This window comes from Mytilus trossulus, chromosome 1 (genome assembly GCF_036588685.1).
Source record: "Mytilus trossulus isolate FHL-02 chromosome 1, PNRI_Mtr1.1.1.hap1, whole genome shotgun sequence".
NCBI lineage: Eukaryota > Metazoa > Mollusca > Bivalvia > Mytilida > Mytilidae > Mytilus > Mytilus trossulus.
The window spans coordinates 46,623,751-46,636,967 of NC_086373.1; the positions used below are offsets into that span (position 1 = coordinate 46,623,751).

General features: G+C 29.7%; 1 protein-coding gene across 3 annotated transcripts in view; it reads right to left on the reverse strand.

Annotated features, from left to right (window-relative positions):
- LOC134725706 (forkhead box protein P1-like) overlaps positions 1-13,217 on the reverse strand; it is a 66,042-nt gene that overhangs the window by 40,122 nt on the left and 12,703 nt on the right. For 2 of the 3 annotated variants that reach the window (XM_063589753.1, XM_063589745.1), the window contains exon 3: positions 7,202-7,260. Coding sequence is in view for 1 of the 3 variants with exons in the window: in XM_063589737.1 (XP_063445807.1) it covers positions 834-1,280 (447 nt within the window). In the remaining 2 variants the exon portion in view is untranslated. Of the gene's footprint in view, positions 1-833; positions 1,950-7,201; positions 7,261-13,217 lie in introns of those variants that run through there. The other variant, XM_063589737.1, reaches the window with a different exon arrangement.

The window sequence follows — 13,217 nt, forward strand, 5'->3', positions numbered from 1 at the left end:
TTGACATACTAATGGTCCGTCTGTCTGTAATGTGTGGGCTCATTAGGATGAAAAGGTCTCAAGAATAATTGTCATTTCTTGAACTTCCTTCAATGAACACTCATTTACAATCTTTCTAATTTATGCATATTGTTCTAATGGTAAATCCCAATGAATTTAAAAAAATTCTGATGTTCAATATCCATTAAATTGGTGATAAATTTTGATTTTGAAGTGATTCAATTCATCTATATTCTGCTTATTATAAAAAAAAAAAAGGCAAAACAAAAAGACAGGAAAAACAAAGTATACTTAAATTACTTAAATGCACATAAGCAAAGCATATTGTTCATTAAACTCATATCAATATAAATACAGTAGTTTATGTTTTACACTGAACAGTCTTACATTCCAAAAAATGTGAACCATATGGAAATGATAAATACATAATGAAAGCATGTTTCTAAACCTTTCAAGTGACAAACTATTAAGACTAAATTAGAGAAAACAGTAGTATTCTGAAACTGATGGAGTGCAATACTTCTCATTCTCTAAAAATAGACTATTTCCATTACGCTTCAAGTTAGAGCAATGGGTGCACAGTAAACATTTAAAGTTAGAAGATCTGCATTTCATTAAATAAATAAAAACATGATGTAACATATGAAAAAGGACACCATTCAAAAGTATTTATAACAATGTCCCTGACAATTTGAAACTCCTTTTAAAGATAAAACAGAAATCTTAGTTGAGGAAATGACACCTGTTTGAGAAATTTGAAATCTGTTGACATAATTTTATCCACCAAATCCTACCTGCTGTCTGACACATATATAAAATTAGACCTAACTTACCTGTACTGAAGAAGATGTAAAGTACGAGTTTTTCCTCAGTCTTTCATCCAATCCTGGAGGTGACACGGAGTGAGACTTAATGGAATAATCTGTTTCACTTTCCCGTTCTTTCTCTCCTAGACTGTTGTAGTAATATCGTGGACTGTGACGACTGTAGTCCTCCACCTGATTCCTGTGTCCTGTAGTTGTCAAGTCTATTTCTGCGGGTCTTATTTCCTCTGACATTTGTTTCGGAGGAGATATTCTCTGGAAGTATTTGTCTTCTTGGTATCGTTCCATGATTTTTCTCTCAGCAAGTCTTGAATTCCACAAATCTTCGTCAAATCTGGTCATATGGCTATATATATCAGGATGAAATAAAGTCGGAAGATGGGGAGGATGAGAATAGAATGGAGAGATCGGAGTATCTCTCATATACCTTGAACTGTCAAACTGAATGCTCATCATAAAATGATAATCCTATCTGTGTCATATGTTCAACTCCTCAACAACTATGAAGTCACAATTCAAAGTGTCTTGAGAATATATAATAGTGAATAATAACTACAATCTAAAATAAAATTAATGAGCTAAACAATTATATGCAGGAAATGTTTTTTGTCTAAATTTAGAATCACAAAGTTTTACCACAGGAAGCCAACTGAGTATCTATAATCCAAGTCTGTTGATTCTGCTGTACTACAGTTTCTTATTAAATTGGCCCACTGACCTGGATACACCTACTTCATTCATAAAGTCCATCAGCATCAGCAGCTTACAACAAAATCCATTAATAGATGTATTCAAACTGCATACAAATTTATTGCTGGAGAAACAATTTTTCCAAGTTACACCAACATTATTTTAATAATGTTCTGTGCTACATAGGTAAAAAATCATTAATAAAAATTAAAGTGTTTCCCAGTTCTCCTTTGCTAAACACAACCTGTCAATCAGCTGTTAGAAAACAACTGAAATGTAAACATACAAATGCTATTGGTTTGTTTCTACTGGGGTCATAGTTCAATATGAGGTAGTCCATATTGATAAAACACATGTTAAGTTGCTTATCATTGTGTTTGAAGGTTTAATGACCCATATAGATCACTCTGATTACCTGATCACATGATCAGTATTATTACAGATACTTGTCAGATGACATAATGTAACAAGTAATACAATTTACTTTTATTAAATGGACTTAATATTTAAATAAATTCATAATCTGACCAAATATATTTAACATGTGGGTCACTTAAAAAAATGGAAGAAAACACAAATGAATATATATGTGTTTGGAGATAGCCTTTAAAAATAAAAGATTCGGTTATTAATACAAGGCTTACAATAAAACTCAACAGTATTGTAGTGCTATAAATATTCATTGATAAAATTTCCTTCAATCAATCTTATGGACATTAATGAAGATATGATGCTTACATGTGTTTTTTCATGCTCTCATTATATATAAGTAAATACCATATGATCATGTCTCATAGACTGTCATATCAATAGGAGAAAAAAATGATACTTTTCAAATTAAATTATATTCTAAAACATTGATAACCTCAAAGCATAATTTTGAAACTGTTAAAAATCTATTTTGATTAAAAAAAAATCTCTTTAAACATCCCTCTGCTTAAGGGGGTAAACCTTATTCCAGGGAGATAACTCTTTAATTCAGTGATGCGTTTGCAATAGTCAAGTCTTATTAATGTATTTTAAGCATTTACCTGAAACAGATTGAAAATAATCTATGTATCCTAGAAGCTAATAGAACGTATTTATGAAAATGGCTGACACAAACGTACTGATGATTTTAAGAGTTAATTCCCTTAATCTAGGTCTACCACCTTAATAGAACAATCAATTGATGACAATGGTTTATTAAAATGTACATCCTATCATCCTCATATAATTTCAAAGAATCAGTGTAACATGGACATAAATATTTACTTCTACGTAATCATACCGGCATGCATATCAATCATACAGTATTGAAACGAAATACAGGTTATTTTAATGTGGGACTCAAAGATTACATGTTTTAGTACCAGATGTAATAAAATATATAAATTTAGTAAAATACAAAAAGAAGGCAAACATTAGAATACTCACAAATATAATTTTAAAATAAAACAGCTAGTAGGACTGTCGCCCTTTACCACTTTCAATGCGCCCTTTACCATTTTCAGTGGCATTAATTTTATATATAATTAACACATTTGTACTGCATTTATTGCAATAGAAAATATTTAGTAGGTGATTGACTTATTCATTAATTAGATCACATACATTACACAAAATAGCCTCCTTAGTGACATCTCCTAAGTCAATCGGATCTGATTATTTATGCTATGAATAATAATCCAAAATCAAAAATTTATACAAAAAATGGTTTAGGTAAAGCAAATCCTCCAACACACTGTCAAATATTTTGAGACTCAATATAAAGCATTACTAAAAATTAGGAATTATATTTAGAGGGTTTAGAATTTATGAAAAATGATATTTAAAAGTAAAATTTGCCCATTATATATGTATAGATTCGGCATTAACCTATAACAATCATTCTAAGGTTAAAATAATAAATATGAAAACAACATGTCTTACGAGTGCAGGTATCTTATTGTTCCAAATAGACATAGACATCAGGAATTACAATGAGAATTGTTCTTCCTAATGTACTAAATCAGGGTACCTAAGTAAATGTAATTTCATTCATCAATAAACATTTTATAAGATATATCTGATCACTCAAATTATGACAAGGTAAAAACATGGATAATCTTGCATTCTATTGTGTTTTTATGCTTATTTTCTCATTTAACTCTCAGTACATCTGTAAGTTCAAAATAATTAGATCATAAGCAACTGCAAAATAATACTAACTTTTGATGAAAACGGTTTTGAAGTAATTAATAAGGTGAAATATCAGTCAACTTTATTAAAGCTAAAATTGTACCAACATACTTTTTATTAAGAAAAATTCATGAACAAGTATATCTTCTTTCACTAATATCAGTCCAATTATAGTCTCATCGATCAAAATTGTACTTTAAACAGAAGTCGTTAGACTTATCAAAATATTTGATGACTTTAAATGCTAAAATAGATTTCCTTTATTTCAACAATAATTTCAGATTTCATTAGATTATTACAATCCCAGAAACTATCAAGAATAACTTACAGTTGTATTGAGAATAAGAATAAGAGTTGAAGGGAACTTTAAAATACCATAAACAAACATTTTAAACAATGAAAAATACATCCAATTATTGAAAAGTGATACTACATGAAAGTTATGTGTTCAATAATTTACAAATTCAAATATTTTGGCCACAAGCATCACTGAAGAGACATGTGTTGTCGAAATGCGCATCTGGTGCAAGAAAATTGGTACCGTTAATTTTATTACAACATAAGGCCATAAAACATACATGATATATAAAACTACCAAGCAATGTTATAATAATGTCAGAACATTGTAAGGGAAATAACTCTAACACATTTATACTACTTAAACTAAATTTTTGTCATAAGAAATTATATGAGACACAAGCTATAAAATAAAATTCCCATCCAGTAGGAGTAAAAAAAATGTTTATTGTATCTGTAAGTTGTAGCTTGGGATTGAATTTTTTAGGGAGTGAATACTTATACAAAAGACTTTCAGAGAAATAATGTAATAAATAAAACTTTATGGAAAAAAATATTTATATAAATAAGAAGATGTGGTATGAGCGCCACTGAGCTAACTCTCCATCAAAGATACAATAAATGAAAAGTAAAAAATTATAGGTCAAAGAACTGCCTTCAACCTGGAGCCTTGGCTCACACTTAAAAAGCAAGCTATAACCGTCTCAGTACAAATGTACTAGATATTAAACACATCTGAGCAAATCTGATTCAAAGCAACATTTCAGTTAACAACAACCTAATTTATGTAGCTATTTACAGGTAAGCCATAAAGAAATTGGCTTTGAAAGAGTAGTTTAATAGTTATAATAGAATCAATTCTGTGATTAAGCAGCTCATGATGCCCATGGAAATATATCCAAATATATTTCAAATCTTAAAATGTATTACATCTATTTTTTCAAGGAACAACTTTGTTGATCATCTTCAAAAATTAGTTTTTAATGATTTAAGTCTTTCATAAGTGTATTTTTGCATGTACCTTTTCATCATACATGAATAAAATATTGAGTTTTTTTTTTAACAAAACAGTATTTAAGACAAATATACTTGGGTTTTATTGTGAATACCTTCTCAATATATTTTGGTCTAACAACTAGTGGAATGATTGACTAAACGCATTTATTTTTCACTAAGTCAAAGCAGAAGTGCAATTTCCCATGATGTTACAAGTACATAAGTTATGATTTAATTTAATTTTAAAATAGACATATAAAGTAATCTTGAATTTAAACATTCCAATCTCAGTGAAAAAATGAGTTGAATAGGACTCTTATTGAACCATGTTCTTTTCAATAAGTAAAACTATTGTATAAGTATTCCAAGAGATTTCTGTAATTTTTTTCTATTGGATATTCAATTCAGGTTTTGTCAAGCAAAATTATGCAGTAGTTTTTTTAGGAAGATTTTTTGTTTATAACTAAAAGCTTGTGGTGCAATACATACTGCACATAGGCTAAAAGTTAAAAACCTCAATATTTTTAATGTAAAGATATTTCATCTTGTAGAATGAACTTTCTGAATATAAAACAACATATACTGATACCAAACAATTTATAAAATTGTGTATCACTCAGTAACTATACACTGCAAGTATTTTAAAATTAAACTGGAAAATGAAAATAGTTCAAAAAAAAAAAGAAATAAAAAAACAGCAAAGAAACTGAATTTCAGATATATGTGAAAAAAGAGCTACTGGAGAAACAACACATCAAGCATTATAGTAATTTGTGTATGAAAATATAATTAATACTTCAGCAGTCCTTTAGGGCATAATGACACATGGCTGACAAATATAAACACATATTTAGTTGTGTCAAAGTGTCAATAAACAAGCAATTATTTGTCACAATTAGCTTTTTCACTAGACATAACATGTGTCCCAAAAAAAATAACACTTGTTCAACAGAAAAAAAATGCTGAGAAAGCATCTTTTTCAACAGTTCATTTATTAAAAATACATTCCAAAAAATAATCTTCGCATTTTCCCTGAGCTTTTAGTTAAACCCATTTCATCTACATTTATTTACAGTAAATATTGGATGAAACTATAAAAAACAAAGGTAACATATATACAGTTTAAAACTTTAAATTTGTATCATACATCCATCACAGCAGACAAGAGTGCCAATTCTAGACAATGGAATTTAGAGAAGCCAATCTTAAGTTATAAATTATTTTAGAAAATATTTTCCCATATCTGGTTCTTTGTTTTATTAGTACTAAATGTCCCAATAATTTAGAAAAAAATGTCCTGCTTTCTTTTATCATTTTAAAACATAACTGATTGATTGATTGATATTTGATAACATCCAGTGGCAAATATTTCACTTCTTGTTCAGAAAGATTAAGATCAACGTTTATGCATTAGGTTTTATAATTAGACCTCATGAAAAATTGAAGAACCATTGTCTCTAGTCCTTTAATTTTTACCAGCCAACATTTTTTACCCTGATCTAGAAGGGAAAGGTAAAATTTACCTTCTTTTCAAAGTAATTTGGGAAATTGTTCTATAGTATTTTAAGAAACATTGGCTTAACAAAAATGGGGGACACTGTGTACAAGAAAAATCCATGAAAATCTCAGCATTGTCAGAGAAATCACATGTAAGTTACCGTAGCACAATCTTCCCTGGGCGACATATTTTTTAAAGAAACTATACCCTTTTTTTTATATTTTGGATCATAATATATGTTGTCAAGAAAATGTTCAGATCAACCTTTCAAGATCAAATATTGACATATATTTGATTGTATGGGAGGCCATAAAAGACATCAAGAGGAAAGATAGTACTAATGCATGGACATATGTTTGTTCATCATTTATGGGATAAAAGAGAGGTCAAAAGACACCAAAAGCAATTCAAATTACATTGTAGTAAGTGATAAAAAAAAACAACCTGACAATGGCTTAAAATGGAAAAAAAATCAAAAGACGAACAAGTTACAAAACACAAAAACCAAAAACCAGAGGTGATCTAAGGTACTCTGCTGTCATCCTGAACATATCAAGAATAATACCTTCACAATTAATATTCAGCTATCTCTTTAGATTAATTGATTGGTAATGGGATCTACTGGATGTGTTTGCTTTATGTCTAATGATACACATGCATTCCTATCGAAGAAGATCAATCCTGTTAGTTTGTAAATAGAGAGAATAAAATATATATATCTAAATGAACTAACTACCTTTCAGCTATCTTCAAATCTTTCGTTTAAGTTTACTTCCATTCACTGTAATGTTGTCTCTGAAATTAGAAAGTTATATCTTAATTCCTGTCATTAACTGTTAAAAATTGCATAAGATACTAATGATACATCAACTACCATGTAAATGGTTCTAGTCATGAATTCTTCAAAATAAAATCAAAGTTACAGAGAATTCAGGATTGTTTTCCTTTTTTTTGAAAATTCTTTGAAAATTTGTATTAAAACAGAGGTGACCCTTTTTGTACATGTGATGTATACATGTACCACTTTCAGGTAAAGGATCCTTCATTCAGCAAACATGAAAGTTAAAAAATAAAAAGGTAATGAAAGTCTTGTTTTGCTTGAAATTTTCAAAGCAATTGTCAGATTTTTTCGAGAAAAAAAACATACACTTTTTTTTTATAGAATTCTTTACCCTATTCTGATGTAAACTTCACCTAATTTTATTGTCATAATTACAAATCATTTGTTCCCCAGATTTGGAATATTAAATTATTATTCATTAGCAAATTAATAAATTAATACTTTCTGAAATGCTGTATTGTAAGAAACACTACTTTTTTACAGGTAATAAATTCTCCTGAATCAAAAAACTGCAGATGAGTCATTGTAAATGATATCATTATGATATAAGGAAATTATTAGGTCTAAAACATAAATGATCTCGCAGTTTGCTGATTGACAAGCTAAACAAATTCAAGCACCTGATTAACAATAAATTTCAAATGGAATTACAACATGTCAATATATATTGAAAGTAATCAAATTTCATAAATAGAAAAATACATATATCACTCATAAATTTGTCAATAATAGGTCATATTATGTATTCATAAACATTCAACAAATCAGACTAAATTTTTAAATAATATTTATTACTATATCAAGGCTTTGGCATTAAAATTTGAATAATATTTAGACATCCATCTCATTAAAGACTGACACCCACTTGCAGTATGCAAATAAATCTGTGTGGGGATATCCCTCAGATGCACTCAGAACTAGGCACTACACAAGTTTAACAAAAGAAACTTTCACGGATTTCAAAATAAAATGCATCCTTTCTGAAAATTTTACACAACACAACTTTATTACAATTATTGACTCTCTTTATCAGTTATAACTGAAAGTGTACCCTGACTTCGATTCAGTAGACTGTTCCTCATAGAGTCATACAAGGAACAGTTTGACAGAGGAAAAGGTTGAAATCCGGTCTATGTTTTCATTAGTAATTTATGACTGAAGGCATGCACTGTGCAATGCATAAACTTTGCAACTTAATAACTTTGAATGTGTCAGACTTAAGACCGCATCGATATTGTTTTTCATTGGAAAGTTGGTTTACCAGCAAATATGCAATTTTTTAAAGGAAAAGTGAAAGTTGGGATAGAGACCACGTGTATGTTTTAGTACTAGTTTTCTATAAATAGTTCTCTCAAAATCGACTAGCCACTGACTTAATAAGCAGTTTAGGTAGAATATATCAAAGCAGGATCACATGCTTTAGCATGTTTAATAAACCATATCAAACCCCCAATGTGTCATAATGAAAGAATAAATTATAAGATATTTATCATTATACCAAAGTTAAAATGTCTATCATCAAAAATTTTAACGATTTAATATAAATAACTTGCATTTTTGCAAGTCAAATTTGTTCCAGTGACACAAATTTGAATTCTGGTGTATTTATAACATATTCATTTTTAACGACATATAATATTGTTCATTTTCAAAAAGATAATTCCCATTTTTTTGTTTAAATGAAAATCCTTATACCACTAATGTTTTACAAAAATGTATGGTTACATTTAGATATTTAAAATTAAGTGACACCTTGTTGAAAATTTAATTCACTCTCTGTGGTTTACAAGATGAAAAGATGAAGGGCTTCTGTTTATTGTATGATGAAATAAGCCCTATCTTAATGAAATAGTTCTTCAGACCTGTTGTATTTACACATTTAATTACTGACATTACACTGGTGGCAAACTGGACTGACAAATTGTTTAGTAGCACCTGCATATATTTGCAAATCAGGGGCGTAGCTAGAAAGAAACGATGTGCAAGCAACTTTCGCCGAGCGGAGCGATGCGAAAAAATTTTGGGAACCTTTTATGCAGGAAAATGTTTTTTTTTAGGTTTTCGGTCATATGACAGTTGAAAGAGGAGCTACATGTCGATAGGCCTTATAAACAATTTATGAATGTAAGACTATTCATAAAGCTTCTGAATAGAGTAAATCATGGTTAATTGAAAACATAAACTACACATTTTTTTTATACAGAATTGTACAAAATCTGCTCTTCGGGTCTAGGCAGAAACAAGCTTCTTTATTTATTTGTCAATATTCATAATTTCAACGATATCTAAGGGTTCTGATAAATCTAATGCCGATTGGTACATCTCATTCCTAACAGATAAACCATACTTTGTAAAATGTGCTCCGAAACTACATGTATTAGACTGAGTATAACAAATTCAAATCTTGTAAAAGATATAAGTTACTGTCTGATTTTGTCATGCATGATCTCCAATAAAACTTCTATTTTGAAACCAAATACGTTCATCAATTAAAAAAGTGACAACAGATGTGTTTCCTTAAAAATTTAATTTATATTTTTTTGATTTTGCTATTTTATTTTGCATGCCGAACCGATGTGCACGCAACTGCGTGTTGGCGTATAGGGAGCTACGCGCCTGCAAATGACTGCAGAAAAGCATAAGCGTGCACATACACCAGAGAGATATGTATACATTTAGACTACAAAACACCCTATTACTGATCACCCCTCCCTTATTTCATACATGCAACTAATTAACACCTGTTTATTTCAGGGTATACATAAATATAAAAAAGTCTAATATTTGTTAAAAAGTCTGGCTCTTAAAATCAATAAAAACATTTATTTATGAAAATACAAATATAAATTCATCAGTTAAATCAAATTTTATTGGATCAATTATAGCAATAACCACCTCCTGCCCTTAGTTGTTGAAAAACTTTAAAATAAACAAACCTTGACCTATAAAGCTACATCAATAAATAATGCTCATGGGGAGAGTTGTTTACTATATCTTGTTTAGATTTTCCTCTTTTTTCCTAATTAATGGTTTATATGCATGAATTAATAAAACTCTCCTATTCTTGGAACATCAACACTATCTTATAACACAATTTTTGTAATTTAAAGGTTAGTAAACACAGAACCTGAATTCTTATTTTGTAAGATCTATTCTCTTTATGTATATTTTTTATACATTGATGTAACATAGCTCTAAAAATATTTATTTGAAAGTTTATTTAAAAAAAAAATTGCATTGATGAATGGGTATAAATATATACTAACACTACCTGAAATGTGCAGAAATTAATATTTGCAACAGTTAAGTCAGGTACAAAGTCATGTAGCTAAAGCCATATGTAGTCTTTAAAATTGAAATATTCATGCATCTTTAATAAAAAAAATATCAATTCAGTCTTTTAAATGTTCACAGACATCTGAATTGAAATTTTGTGGTCAAGATATGAATGAAATATTTGGCACTGAACATAAGAATCAATCATGGGACGTACAAGGAATTAAATACAAAAAGTCTGTAGACTTTTATTAGTGTTTTGATCTGGTGTAACAGAGTTCAGCACAACAAAGGACAAGGTATGATAAGGGCCGTTTTTGGCCCCCCTTTTTCAAGAATTTTTAAAACTTTAAAGTTGAAACCGATCACGCTTGTGTAATGAACTTTAGTATCTGTTCGTCCCTGTAGAACCTTATCTTTAGGTGTTAGTTACTCAAATATGTTCAAACTTAGACCTTGAAAAGGCTTAAACGACGAAAAGTGAAAGAAATCTTCAATTTTGTCATGTTCGGAGACGAAATTTGACACCAGCGCCAACGTAGACCATCTTGAAATTTTTAACCATCAACAGTACTCTGCTGTATCTTTCTCATAATAAAATATCATGGTGGTCTACGTTGGCGCTCATGTCTAAAAATTTGAAAAATAATCCGATTGTTTACATTATTTTCGCAAGTCATTGTAATACGTCATAGGGAACGGCACGGATGAGAAATTATTCCGGGATACATAGTCGATCAGAATATCACGTACGGATAGTATTACGCCGTATCAAGTCATCAAGACATGTTACTCTCTTAAAGAAATATGTTGTACGTGAAATTAGACCCATATAAATCAAAATAGTCTAACACTGTGCAGCCAAATACAGAGTTGTGCCCCTTGAAATATGGTGAATTAATTTTTATTCATTATTATTTTCAAATAGTCAACGAAATCTTACAAATGCATTTTATAATGAATTCATAATATATTCAACCTCTTTTTGTAGTTCTGAGGAAAATCATTTCATCAAAACTTATATCTTTTGCATTTTGAAGTTTTCTATTTAACCATCTACAGAAAAATAGATTTATGTATATATCTATTTCGTGTTCATATTTAGTGGTTAAAATACCACATGAAACCAAAGAGTAAGCGTTGCCATAAGAATAATAAAGGTCATTGACCAGAAAATTGTAGATAAGAATAGAGAATAAAAAATTCAGCTATGACTTGTTGAAAATCAAAAATCTATGTACAGTCCTAAACTAATACGTTATGCATCAGTGCAGTCATTATTGAATCTAGAGTATGAAATGTAATTATAAACATAAATTCCATGTAAAGAACACTGAAATTAAGATAACTACACTTAAACATTACTGTAAATCATGTGTTTCAGTCTTTTCATATATCGGTGCACTAATGATTTTTCTTATATATGTGTCAGAGCACTCTTTTGACAAGCTGTAACCATAAAATAAAAGTAAAAATGTAGCATTCAATTGACTCAGATCCTATTTGGATTTTCAAATAAAACATGCTATAGCGAAATTACTTTCAACATATTTTACTTTTTAATGTCGAGCACGTTTGTTAATTTAGATTTGTTTGTTTGTTTGTCCATCCATCCATCCGTTCGTTTGTTTCTGTCCGGACATATACGTCTATTTATCTCCTTCTTTTTTTGACCCAAAAAGCTATTTTTTATAACAGAGGTGTGTATGTCTACAGGGTTTTGATTTTTTTAATAAAATTTTCTTTAAATGTCCGGTATATTGACAGGTTAACTTTTTGGTACAAGCTATATATATAAAGAGTCTGTTACAAAGCCAGCTTAAGGGGGGCAGGGGTTATCCTACAGTTTTTGAGATACAGCTTAAATACCTTTATTGTACACATAATTGAAGCATGCATTGCCACCTGATTTTTGTATTATTCAAATATTTTAAAAATGTCAGACTTTTGGACGTACATGTAGTCAATATTTCCTGGTACTTAAAAAAATTAGGGTAGTTGTTGGATATTCACCAAAAACGGTAGTTGAACTTGTTTTCCCTCTCACATGCTATATATATTATTGAAGCCACAAATGCACTACTAGTACTCCATCTTAATGTCCCGAATGCAATAAATAAGATTTTTTATTAGTAATTTCAAATTCTTATTCAAATCCAGAAAGGTTGAACTTGGTGACTACTACAGCCGATATCATTGAGTGTGAAGTCAAAGGTAATATCTTTAGTTAGTTTGCTTGTTAGGTGAACCAAAAAGTCATTGTTAGGTCAGTTTAACTACCCTCCTTTAAGAATATACTACTCCAGCAGATTACTAATCTTTCTATCTGATGGACTATGCTACTTCGAAAACAGGGTATACGTAGTAAACCTGACATAATAATGACTTTAAGGTTCAGCTAACAAGCATGCTTACCAAAGACTATACCTTTGGCTACACACTCTATGAAATTGGCTGTAAATCTTGAAAATTGTAACCTTTTGGCTGGACATTCAGACATTCAGAATGAGAATAATAAATAGATCAACATTAAAAGGAGAAATTAAGGTTGAAAACGAGTGCACCCGCACGAGCGGGGGTCGAACTCACAACTTCAGTGTTGACTAGCTAGTGATTACAGAAGTAACTTCTTAGA